The 13,889-nt window shown below is 42.2% G+C and overlaps 1 protein-coding gene across 1 annotated transcript; it reads left to right on the plus strand.

Moving 5' to 3' along the window:
* Positions 1-442: 442 nt before the first annotated feature.
* Positions 443-7,863, plus strand: fgf8a (fibroblast growth factor 8a). Its single transcript, XM_062519507.1, has 5 exons — positions 443-1,174; positions 1,266-1,302; positions 2,317-2,497; positions 4,696-4,802; positions 6,595-7,863. The coding sequence occupies exons 1-5, from the start codon at positions 1,143-1,145 to the stop codon at positions 6,868-6,870; spliced, it is 633 nt and encodes a 210-aa protein (XP_062375491.1). The 5' UTR covers positions 443-1,142; the 3' UTR covers positions 6,871-7,863.
* Positions 7,864-13,889: the final 6,026 nt, after the last annotated feature.

Genomic DNA, 13,889 nt, shown 5'->3' on the forward strand with positions numbered 1-13,889 from the left:
TGTTTTGAGGATTGCGACTAAGAAATTGCACCACTTTAGATGCGTATTTGAAAGTACTCCACATTTCCCAAAGTTTTGCTAAAATGTTAATGTTATAAAGATAGTGGTGAAAATGAATGCTTTTGTCCCATTTGAATCCCAGCGAGGTCAAGACTGTCCCAGTTGATATGTAAAGCTTACCAAGAATAACTGTAAACCGACACAGAATTAGAGCGCACATCAGACATTCTAGGTGCGGTGGTTTTGCGCAGAAGTGTCATAGCGCCATGGGCTCCTCCTGCCTTCTCTCAAGTGTTTCTCCTTCTCTCAGGTAAGGGTATATTTTAAAAGTAGGGGGAGGGGGGTTGTAGCTTTTGTTCTGTTGAAAAGGGGGCTTGTTCCTCCAGGATCGCCCTACCATCTTAACCAGGGGGTTGACACTGGCAATGGGTGTAGAGGAGGGGATAAGAGAGCGCAGTCAGTCCAGCACCAGCGTTTGCTAAGGACACACTACCACACCACCATCACCGCAAAGGGGATGCGCCAGTTCGCTTCCTCTGCTTGACTGTCAATCGGACATCCATCCCAGGACTCCAACCAAATTACTGAGTGGATAAGCCAGGGAAACGGCGTCAGAGAATCCACCTTGGAGATTTCTATACCGGCTGGCAAATATCGCTACTAATGTACAGTCTACCATCTCTGTGGACGACAGTGGACTTTATTTGTCTTCCCTTCAGACGCGCTTTTCTTTGACTTCCATATCAACACGAAAGCTTCTTAACCAAAGCTCGACATGCACATTGCTTTGTCAATAAGTGCACTTAAACGTCCAGCGTGATGCAGCAACACTGACTGACTTGACTGACACTTGTTCAACAACGGTGTCCCAACTCGTATTTGTATTTTTCTCGGTGAGGACGTGGTCCTGGTCATGCCTCAGACAGCGTTTCTGCCATGAAATGTATTTGTTGCTCAAAGATATATCGATCGCGTCGGCGCAGGCTGTGAATTGGAGTTCAAGGGAGAGTATTTTAATAACGGATCTAAACAACAACTGGTGAGAGAGGGGAAAAAACTCCTTCGAGGTTGTTTTGAATAAAAATAAATACCCTCCGCTGATCGTCAGAATTTTATCAGCTAGGACAACCCCTTTCATCAACATGCGACTTATTCCTTCGCGACTGAGTTATCTGTGAGTATATTTCCTGAAACCATCAAACGGCTTCCCTTTGGAGTATTTTTTTGTTATCTGTAGGCTAACTTGTGTTCGATCTCTTTTCCAGGTTCCTCCACCTTTTTGCGTTCTGCTACTACGCTCAGGTATGAAACTCTTCATTCTACCCTACTGTTTTCTAGACTGTAAAAATTCGCATGTTGGTAGTCTTAATAGAGATTAATTATTAACAGTCTGGGCTTTGTATGCCACAAGTGTTATCGGTCTAATTACATTTCATTATCAGATATAGCCTAATAGTTCAGTAGCCTAGTAGAGTGTGCTTATATTTGGCTCAAAATATAGCCTCAGGCATGGACTTTTATCCTCTTGCTTAACATTCAAAATCATAAATTGGACACTGCTATGGATAGAATTGTGAGGTCAAGGGGAGAGGAGGGGGCGAAAGGTGAGAGACCGCAATGAAGGTGTAGCACAGTTCGCAAGGGTGAAGCCTCTCCACACGCGGCATACAGTAGCGGAGGTAGCATGCACATTAGTAGGCCTAATAACCCGCATACGTTTGTAGCATACCAGCTAAATGGTAGATTACTGTATGGCCTCGGCATAGACAGGCGAAGCAGTGGTGGTGCAATCCTTCTTCTTTAAATTACCATGGGGGCTGGAACATAACGTTTAAAGTTACAATTATCTCTCGTATTCTGCATGTGGTGACAGAATGGACAGGAGCAAGACTGTATTTGTTGACAACTATGGTTTGACCCGCCCCAAAACACGTTTGGAGGGTTGTATATTTAAAGTTTGAAATTCAACCAAGACTGCGGTAAGGGCAGACTAGTCGAATCAGTACAGGTAGCCGACACTATAATAGAGTCGCTGCGTTATCGTTGCTTCTTACTCTCCCAGATGTTGCGCAAGGAGATATCTTAGGTTGTAATTGTCACAGCTGTTTTTATGATCTCATAGAGGCTACAAGATAATTTAACATTCTATTGTAAGTCTACACTTACTCACCATGGAGTTTATAAATGTTTGCAATTAATTTAAAATAAAAGCATGAAATTAAGCGGGCGTAGAACAACAATTAATTCATAGATTATCCGGACATTTTAAGAAATGTATGCAGGTATATTGACTGTGTTATATTTAATTTCTGACAGGTAACCATTCAGTCCCCGCCTAATTTTACACAGCATGTGAGTGAACAAAGTAAAGTGACGGACCGGGTAAGCAGGAGACTCATTCGGACCTACCAGCTTTACAGCCGAACCAGCGGCAAACATGTCCAGGTACTGGGGAACAGGAAGATCAACGCCATGGCGGATGATGGGGACGTTCATGGTAAGAATCAATGGCTTATACATTTGTTTTGCTGTAGAAATATGACGTATGATTTCCCTTAGTTCCAACATTTTTTTTTTACAAAATCAAAAGGACATAAAGGCCTACTGCTGTTGCATGCCAAAATTCCCAGTTCTGAGTAGAGAGTAGTGTGTTACATATTTATGACAGCTGGCCGATGCCGCAACAGAACCTGATTTAAAGCTTTATTTGGATACGTGCGCATTGAACTTTTGTGGCGTGTCTGATGGAAATAGTTTGGCAGTTGGTGTCAGCTGGTAAAGTTAAAATGAAGCTGTGGAGTGCAAAAAATGTCAAATGGATTCTAGATTGTTCTGAAGGTGATTCTCAGGAGAGTCCCGTATGTCTGGAAGAACCATTAGAACTCATCTTACTTCAACCGGCTGAACATTTCCTGAAGAACGTTCCCTCCCTTTTTGAGCAGTTCTTGGATTAAAAAAAAACGCGCCTGGCCATATTGTAACGTCCACTTTTTACATTTCGCACACATTTACATTTTTTTGTAAATTCCTGTCATAGACCTTAGCCATCCGGTGTGAAGACGCGCGTTTTTACTAGGCCTATTTGCATTCTCTGGTGGGGCCTGAAACTTTAAAAAAAAATTCCTATGGGCATATTTATGTTTTATATTAACAATTATTAATATTTAATTGTAACACTGACGATGTATAAAAAATATAATAGGATAATAAAATATTTGATATGAATAGGTGGTCTAATACTTCACAGAATGGAGGAAATGCTGAAAAAATGAATGAAACATTCGCATCTCACATTAGTCTAAATGAATGTGGAATTATTTACAATTGGACTGGACATCTTTTGGCCTCAGCAGCAGTGTCTCAGTGGTTAACTGTGGTGAACAGCCTTCATATGGCAGCTCTCTGTCCTATCTCTCTCCCTGCCCTGGGCATTCACTGTGTAGAGGCATTTCAGTGCGGTTGATCCTGAACAAATTCCCAGAGCGCCCCCACCACCACCACCACCTACCCCTCCTACCCTCCACCTCTACCCCCCATCACCACCCCCTCTCTTTGGCAGGGAGGCTTGGGTGACATCCGTGTCACCTGAGCATGCTGCAATGGCACCGTGGTTGGAAAGTGTGTGGCCAGCGCCTGGGCGCTGATCTGGGCTTGTGGTTAGGCTGCTCACCAGCAGGCCATCTGACCCCCCTCCATTTGAACCGTAACTCTTTACGATCGCTAAGCACAGGGGAGAAAAATCAAAAAGATGAGGCGGCTTGTGAGAGCGGCGCTTTGAGTCCAGGCCAGGCAGAGTGGAAGCCTTGCGGGTGGTTAAAGGAAAATTGCGCATCCTTTTTTACACAGGCCTTGTCATGTAAGGGCTTTTTGATGGGGAGTGATGATGGTAGTTGGGTTTTAATCGACATTCTGCTGTCATCACTGGATATGAAGTAGAAGTTTTAAGACTTTAATTCTGAGAGCGTTTTTACTTTTTGCATTTTCACTCTGCAGTGTACCACAATTGTAAACCCAAACTCTACTGGATATTGCTGAGGGGGTTTATATATGAATTATTGCTTTGGTTGGTTGTTTGGGAACTGAGTTAGGTCATACGCATGTTTCTGATGAATGCTCCTCAAAGAATTGTAGGATTTTGAGGCATCAATGCCCCAAAAGCTAGAAGTCAGGCAGACATTGATATACAGCACAGCTCAATGTACTGTACTGTGTATGTGTGAAGTACACTCAGATTTATAAGAGAACTAATAGTCCTTCCAGGACATCTTCTTTCTTTCTCAAAGAATCAAGGTACACATGTTTTTATCATTTTGCCAGAATTTAAGCTTGCATAAATCCTCAGAAATAGTCCCAAAAGGTTTAGTGTATGTGCCCCTGCATTTGTGCACGTGTGTGTGTGTGTGTTTATGTGTGTGTATGTGTGTGCGTGTGTGTGTGTGTGTGTGTGTGTGTGTGTGTGCGCGTGTGGGTGTGTGTGCGCGCAGACATGTATGCATGTATGTGCATTTGTGTCTGCAAGGGTTCATGCCTCAAGGAATCGCTGGCTTACAGTGTAGGTGGGTCTCTAATGAGAGAAATAACGGCTGCACAATTACAGCTCTCTCCAAATATGCTGCCTTTGTCCAGCAGTTGACTGCATTACCTCCAGATCAATCCTCCAGGTAGTTAATAAAATGACCTTTTTGTTTCCAACAGCTAAACTCATTGTGGAGACAGACACATTTGGAAGTCGAGTTCGCATCAAAGGAGCAGAGACAGGATTCTACATCTGCATGAACCGCAAGGGGAAGCTGATTGGCAAGGTAAAGGGAAAATGTCATATAGTTTTTGTTATCGCTGCAATTCCGTATTGGTTATTGCTCTGCACTTGAGAATCCGCTGGTCTCTAGTTCAGATGGCTGTTGCAACAGCAGGGAGTTTTGCAGCAGCAAGCCCGGGCCAATATGCAATTTTTTTACAAAGACAATATCAGTGTCAGAATGAGCAACAATTAAACAAAACCTACTTGCCATTTTGTCTATGACTAAATGATGAAGTATGATATCTATGTTTTGCAATTGCATGGTTTGTAAAAAAAAAACAAAAAAAAACACTGGATCATAATTATATAGAAAAAACCCCATCAAGGGCTCTTGCTGGCCATCCCCAAATGAGGCTTGATAATTTGTCATAATTTCTACAGTAGCTTCTCGCAGCTCCTTTCCCTGTATGTGTGATGGAGTGTGAGGAATAGGATCTTTCCTCCTTTTTTAGCCGGCCGTTGTCGTTCCAAGGGTAGATTTGTGCCTCCTTCTCGCTGTGCGCGGTAATAAAGTGGGATCCGTGCTCTGCCCCCCCCTCCCAGCACCCTGCCATGTGGACCATCTGCTTGGCATCCTGATCTTATGCTATCCGACATATTGGCTGCCCAACAACAGCCTGCATGGAAGAGAGAGAGAGAGAGAGAGAGAGAGAGAGAGAGAGAGAGAGAGAGAGAAGAGAGGGAGAGAGAGAGAGAGAGAGAAGGGGAAGGTTGGAAGGTTTTTTTTTGTTTGTGTTTGTTTTTCCCCCCGCTGGTGGAGATGAGTGCAGTTTTTTTTTTCACTCCAGGTCCCCTGGGTTTGAGTTTTATTTTTAAACAGGCCGTTTTGTTAAGAGGTTGCAGATAGGATTGCACTCTTGGTTTGGCTCCTTCAAACAGTGATGGGCTGCTGATCTGGCAGGTTAGAAGACGTGAGAGGAGCTGGGTGTAGGATGTGGGATTTCAGTGGTGGTAAGAGCCATTAAGAATCATTAGGTTATTTATTGGCAGAATGGAAAGATGACCAGAGGAATATTGACATCTTTATTTTTATCCATCCACTCCTCCTAATGTGATCCCATCATATTAGTAATAATTGTAGGTTGAAGACCAATTAGAACATTCAGCGGAAGCTGAGGGCCTGAGTATAGGTACCGCTTCATTTCAATTGTATAAATCTCTCTGAGGCGAGACTAGATATTGGCTTGTAGTGTGATTTATATGTCTATGTGTAATCACTTGATCTTATGATGTATTGATATTCAAGTCATGCACCTCAAAAGAGCTGGTGGTGTATTCGACCATGAAAAGCGCACTGTCATAAATACATCCAGATTTTTTACGCATCGGCCATAAAGAATTAAAACTCAAGGCACCCACCAAAATATTTCCCCCTCCTATGCCAAGCCTTAAACTATTGACCCATGAGCGGCTAGTGCTGGAAGAAACGATTTATCTCGGAGGATGGATCCGCGTCTGTGTTTACTGAAGAGGGAAAGTCATTGGTTACTGCTGTCATTTCCTTCTGCCTTGATCTTCGAGTATAATGACTTAAGCATATGCCATGTGCGTGTGGGGGAGTCTGTGCGATTGTAAACTAGGACAGGCTCTGTATAGTTCTTCTTGATAGATTCGATTTTTCCCATCAATAAATTTAAATATTACCCCCTCCCCACAATACCGCCATTCACTGTTTTTTATTTTATTATTATTTCCATTCTATTGTCACAATTCAAAATAACCCTCTTAAGACAAGAAAAATGGAACAAATTGTAATGGGGTTTTTTTGTCCTCTGTGGTTTGTGTGTTTGTAGAGAAATGGTCAGGGGAAGGATTGTATCTTCACCGAGATCGTCCTGGAGAATAACTACACGGCGCTGCAGAACGCCAAGTTCGACGGCTGGTACATGGCTTTCACACGCAGGGGAAGGCCCAGGAAGGGCTCCAAGACCCGGCAGCACCAGCGCGAGGTCCACTTCATGAAGCGCCTGCCCAAGGGACATCACATCGCGGAGCAGCGGCCGTTTGAGTTCATCAACTTCCCCTTCACTAAAAGGACTAAACGCACACGCTACTCGCGAGAGCGCTGATGACGGAGGAAAGAGACGATAGCTGAGAACGATAGAGTGTGAGAGAGAGAGAGAGAGAGAGGAGGGGGGGTGAGAAAAAAAGACTGAATGGACAGAAGTTCTCCACCTCCTCCTGCTTCTTCTCTTCCTCCTCTTCCACTCATGGACTTCTAGAAACAGTTTTGTACTGAGCATTAATATACCTAACGATTAGTTTTTATAATTTTCCAGAAAGCAAAAAAAATTAGAAAAAAAAGTGGGATAAATGAAATCTATTTTTGTACTCCAGACTTTTAGTACTGACCTGTGTAAAATGTTTTAGAGAATGGTGCATATGACTCATTGGACGCGCAATGAGAGCTGGCGTTCTAGTAGTGCGGGGCTTTGGCTCTGGGTTGTGTTTTGTTTTCGTTATGTTTTTCGGACAGTTCAGAGTTTGTACTTTTCACAATGCTGCTTTTTGGGAGATTGGAAGAGCCTAAGAGAACGCACTGACAGTATGAGAGATGTGTCTTTTCAAACTCTCTTATACATAAACTCACACATGTAAAACACAAACACCCACACACATACACACACACACACAACTACGCTGACACACTGACACGCACACACATACACAGACAAATGCATTTCCTGCACACATGAAAGCACACCCCTACACATCCACATATACCATGGGCTCCTCTAAACCTTAAGACACCCTACTCATCTCTGAATAACCTCCCGGCTTCTGGAACTTTCTTGAGACGGACACAGTAAAGGCAGACAGAGCTTTAAAGACACATCGTCATGGCAGCTAAAGGTTTATGATCACAGGTTTCCTGGGTTTAACTGTAAATTGGAGGTGTATAAATGTGTCATTTGAAATGTAGGAAACCCTTTGTTCTTCGTTGCATTTTGTTTGTATGTTTTTTATACATATATAAATATATTTTTATTTGAGGATGTGTAAAATAATTTTAATGATGGAAATATTTATTTAAAAAGGTGTAATAAATTTACATTAGAATACTGAAATGTTGTGGTCCATTCACTAGTATTCTGGTTGTGCTGTTCTCCATAATATATATTTTTTGGTTCCTGTTTAATGTGGCCCATAACTAAACTCAAACAGTGAAGTGGATCTTCAAGAGGAGAAATATCTTTATTGACCTTGTCAATTAATACTATTCCATTGTTTGATTTAATTTGGGAGTAACAAATAAGCACATATAAATATAAATATCTGACAATCTCACAAGTGGAAGCTGATGCCGATGGAACCCCGAAGCTAAACTCTTCTGATCCATAACTTGCCTTATCCATAACATACTTCTCATCCTTACCCTTGAATACAGTGCAATTCAAAACATTCACGTGCACCTCACTTGCGTGTTCTCTTTCCTTGAGTGAAAAAAAGAGCCGGGGGTGGTTCTGTTCTGAGGGGGATACTGATCTTTGGCTCTGGTTCTGTTTGTGATGGCGAGGGCCAGGCCCCAGGCCCACAGGGATAGCCCCAGTGGGAGGACAGCAGTCAGCTGGCCAGACCTGCTTGGCCTCCACTTGCTGCACTGGACAAGCTGCAGAGGCTCCACCTCAGTGTTTCCCCTCTCAGCAGCAGACAGGTGGTTTCTTAAAGCAACACCATGGAAGAATTTCTATTTAATATTCAACACAATTTAGCGCTGAGACGATATTTGTTAAAAAAAAAACAACTAAACAGGTCAAGATCCTACCTGATCAACAACGCTACATAGTGCAATAGGCTATCTAGCATCCATGTGCACATGTTGGCAATGCCAGAGACTTCCATTTTCCATACTATGAGCCACTGAAGCATCCAAATGAGTTTGAAGCCTTTATTTGAAAGTACAGGAACTGTGTTGTGCTGCTTTAAATTCCGAAACTTTAGCACCTTAGCTTTCGATGGCTACCGACACTGGAATGTAATAGATATCCTCCTCCTGAACAGAGCCAGGTAAGGGCCAGCTCCGGGCCAGAGATAGATGCCGCCTGGGGGCTTAATCTGATTGGAAAGCTGAGGGTCGCTCTAAAGAGGGTTGTATTTGCTCACAGGGTCCTCAGGAGTGGAAAGCGAAAGATTGAGTGTGTGTGTGTGTGTCTCTCTGTGTGTGTGTGTGTGTGTGTGTGTGTGTGTGTGTGTGTGTGTGTGTGTCTGTGTGTGTGTGTGTGTGTGTGTGTGTGTGTGTGTGTGTGTGTGTCTGTGTCTGTGTCTGTGTGTGTGTGTGTGTGTGTGTGTGTGTGTGTGTGTGTGTGTGTGTGTGTGTGTGCACGCGCGCGCATGTGCTTCTGTTTGTGTTAGTGTTTAGAGAAGCTTTTTGGCAAAAAGACTATGTTTGACCTTTGTCTCTGAAGCATTGGGTTTGGTCCTCCTAAACAAACACATGCTTACCTATCCCCTTACAACCTTTATCCACCAAGATTACAAGTGCAGGTCTAGAGGCCTGTGTTCTCAGCATCAAGTCTAAGCGCAAAGCAATATCTCACACTTGACAACTCAAATTCACCATAATTGGTCTTAGTTCCTGGAAACCCGGCAATCTATTCCTCTGCTCCCCTCTCTCTCTCTCTCTCTCTCTCTCTCTCTCTCTCTCTCTCTCTCTCTCTCTCTCTCTCTCTCTCTCTCTCTCTCTCTCTCTCTCTGTCAATGCAATCAGTGGTGTGTCAGGCCTTTCTCTGCAGGTTTATTATACATGTATTCTAAATACCTTTGCACTTCTGTTATTTTTGCAGCAGTCCGCCATGTGGTCAGCCCCATGTTGTGCTGGTAGCTGACCCCCAGGGTTTAGGGTCAGACTGTAGGAGAGGTAGGGGACCCAGCTGGGTTTTCTGGAGCAGGGTGGGGGTGGAGGGTGATGCTATTCTCCACTAATTTGTCCAATTCTGCCGAATAGAATACAGCCTAACAGAGCCCGGCTCAATCCAGTTTTGTCTGACCCGGTCCGCCAGGGTACAGTGCTTTGTATGTTGGCCATGCAAAAAGTCTGACTAATTGAGTAAACTGTGTAGCATCCCTATATTTAATGTGTCAACGTTATCGGGCATTTCGACAAATAAAGAAATGTGCGTACAATAGTTAAAATATTTCTTTCTATTTGAATTAAATCAAATTGAGGCTTTTCTTGACTTACATTCTTATCTGTGTCTTTGCCTGTCCACTCATTCATGTCATTGTTGAGAGTAGTTGTCTAGTTTTACTGGCCATAACTATAAAGTTGTAGAGGACCTGGAGAAGTGAGTAAAGTTGTGGGAAAAATCACACCTTCAGTGCAGCTTGCCATGCAAATGAGAAGCAATTCCAGAGAGAGAGAGAGAGAGAGAGAGAGAGAACCAACATTGCTTTCATCCATTTTATTGAGCTGCAACCGTCATCCTTAACCCCTCATAGACAAACAGAGCTACCTTCTTAATTTGCTTTGGGAGCAATTTAGACTTGTGCAAGGCCCCCTGCTGAAGTCATAGAGTGGCAGGGGGCAAAGGAGTGGATGACCCTGGCTCTTAACTGGGTTGGCCTTACACTCTGACAAACTAGCACTGGCCATAAAATCACTCCTACAAACACAAAACTAACAGAAAGACTTCATGTGAAATTATGCCCAAACTTTTTTGTTCGCTGCTTGTATCTAGATTTGGAATTTATTCAGCATTCCCAGGAGTCCCAGAGCTCATAGTTTAAATCATAATTATGCACCTTCAGAGGGATTTAAAGGATTTATGACAACACTAAACACAGCAGATATTGATTGCATTTGTCAAAACAGGTCATTGCATTTTACAAACATGTATCCTTATTGCATGATTATGAGAGCCCACACACATAAGAAGAACTGTCATTACTTGCATAATATTATTATTTGTACAATTTGGATTTAGATATTTCTCTGTTATTTCAATCATGCTAATATTTCCATTCAACATGTTCAAAGTACTACTGACTATCAAAATTAAAATGCTAAAACCTTCAATTAATGACTTCCTAATGAAATGCTAAAAGGATGTATCTATGTTCCCTCAGACAAGGCCAGGCAGAGGAAGACCTAATGGCTTAACTCTGTGGCATAATTGAAATGCAAACAGGGGATCAGAGAGATGAATCTCGACAGTTTAATTGTTTATATATGGGACTCACGGGAGACCTGTTGACTTTTCCAATTGGGGCTGTAATCCTTTGTTTGTCCATGCATTTCTAAGACTGATTGTCAGAATGATCTGAACAATTACTGGGTAAATGTGTTTGCCAGCCCAGAGGGAGAGCCCCTATGCACCATGGTCACCCTCTTTTAAAAAAAGGAAAAAGATCAAACATGAAGACCCCCCCACCCCCCTTCATTTCCTTTTAGTCATGTCAATTCAACTGGAAAGCCAACCATAAATTATTTTTTTTAAAGAAATTCAGCATTCTAGGACCCAGGCACACAGAGTAGCCAACTTTCAGAAGTTGCAACAAAAATGTTCATGTTTCTATTGTGTGCTGTGAAGATCAAAGCCTGTTTTGTTCTCAGAGTTAAGGCAGTGGGGAAAAAGGGATCAAATACAATATTGGGTGTCTAAGGTTTTGTTCCAAGTATCAATTTGTTACACTTGATATTTTTTACAGAAAGTATGTTGTGCTAAATGGAAGAAAATGTACATTTTTAGTTTTCAGTTCAGTTCCGGAACTTAACACTTTACACCACATGCTAGCCAGAACTTTTCCTAACGACAATTCACATATTTTATTTGCCTTGGAGTTATTTCAATAGTGATTACAATGATGACCTGCTAAATAACAGAACATCTTTTGCAGGCATTTTCTTTTTCTCAAATGGCCAATACCTGCGAGTGCACTGTGTTGAAGATGCATGGCGGGCTCTGTGGAATACCCAGTGTGGTGAATGGCTTGGACAGAGGGAGGGGAGGTCAGACCACCACTTGGGTCCAAACAAAAGCTGCCACCAAGTAGTTGCATTTCTGACAATCACACACCATAACCTAGATCAAATGGGCCCATTGTGGCAGTAATATAAAAACATGTTATACAATGACAGCTCTGAATGCTTACATGAGATGGGGTCCACCGTCAATGACAAGGGGCTCACCATACAAAAAAAAAAAAAAAAAAAAACAGAAAGAAAGGGTGGGGGGGGGGGGGACATCAAGGCATTTGAATCTGCCGTAGACTGAAGGGGTGGATGGGGAGAGTGATTGAAGGAGAGGGGAATGAAGAAAAGAACAAAATTGCATTCCACAAGCAACTGAGCATGTCCTCTCAGAAATCTAGTCTAAAGAGGCCAAAAGACACGAGGGGAAAAAAAACTCTTAATAAGAGGAACAATGACAAGCCTCAACTCAAAATGTTGAAATGGTGAAGGGCTGTTCACGCTGGCCTTGCCATGGAAACACATTTTTTGTTGACCCCATTACAATCAAGCCTTTTTTATGATTTCTGGCCAAAAAGAAATGAGAACACAAACCGCCCCTTATTTTTTGTTTAGCGCTATTCAAATAAGCTCTTTAGACATTTTGAGACATCTTGTACCAGACATTTAGTGATGGTAACCTCTGAACCTACTCTGAATCTACTATGCCATGCTTCAACAAGAATTAAATCTGTGATGTAAATTTCAACAAAGTGTTTATAACTCAGTGTATCCATATACTACTTTAAATCAAAATATATCATAAGTAATAGGCACAAGAGCAGGCATAGGCGACATAAATACACACACACACACAAAGAGATTTTCACAAAATAAACATCCCAATTACAATTTGGAGCAAAATATTTGACAGCATAATCCTGCCTATTGTACTATATGGAAGCGAGGTTTGGGGTCCACTCAGCATGCACAACTACACAAAGTGGGACAAGCATCCAATTGAAGCCTTACATGCAGAATTCTGCCGATCAATGCTAAAAGTTCAACAATGCATGTAGGGCAGAATTAGCCCGTTTTCCATTGGCATTACCAATTCAGAAAATAATCTTGACATTTTGGATGCACCTGAGCAATCGTCCCAAGAACTCCCTCCATTTTGAGGCATTGAAAACCCAAGAAACTAACCCTGAAAAGTGTCCTCTGAGCCAGCTGGTAGCCTACTAAGTTAACTAACCCAATAACAACAATTAATAAACACCAAACTCAGTCCAGCGCTGCTTCCCAAACACCAATCAGAGTCAACAAAATAATGAATCAAGTAAAAGAAGAATATTTAGATCATTGGATAAACCAAATTGCCAAACAAAGTAGAATGAATTCCTATCTGATCCTAAAAAGAGAATATGAATTGGCAGAGTATCTCATCTCTGTCAGAGATATGAAGCTGACCAAATACAGGCTCAGTGACCACAATCTAGCAATAGAAACAGGCAGGCACAGGAAAACCTGGCTGCCAAAAGAACAAAGGATATGTGGTCACTGTCAGGCAGAGAAGGTTGAGACAGAGGAGCAGTTTCTTCTGCACTGCAAAAAATATAAAATTCTAAGACAGACGTTTTTCATAAACTTACAGCAAACTACCAAATTTTGAAGACATTGAGGACAATGATAAACTGGCCATAATTCTTGGTGAAGGGCCCTCTACTGCCCTGGCCGCACAGTACGTCTTAAAATGTCACAACCTGAGGAACAGTAGTGACAGACACATAGGCACAAAAAAGCATATGTTCTCGCTTGTGTGCGCACACACACACACACACACACACACACACACACACACACACACACACACACACACACACACACACAAACACACACACACACACACACACACACACACACACACACACACACACACTTCTACCCACCATTTCCACCACTGTTTATACATTGTATAATGTATTTTGTTTTCTTTCCTTTGGTGATATTGGTGTTATTTGTAACACTAGCTTTGGCAACACTGTACCAAACAGTCATGCTAATAAAGCACCTTTGAATTTGAATTTGAATTTGAGAGAGAGAGAGAGAGAGAGAGAGAGAGAGAGAGAGATAGCCTAAAGTGAGAGAGTTTTATTAACTTTAAAAGTGGATTGCACCAAAAGGAGCAAATTAGACCTA

The sequence above is a fragment of the Sardina pilchardus genome, chromosome 18 (assembly GCF_963854185.1).
Source record: "Sardina pilchardus chromosome 18, fSarPil1.1, whole genome shotgun sequence".
Classification (NCBI taxonomy): domain Eukaryota; kingdom Metazoa; phylum Chordata; class Actinopteri; order Clupeiformes; family Clupeidae; genus Sardina; species Sardina pilchardus.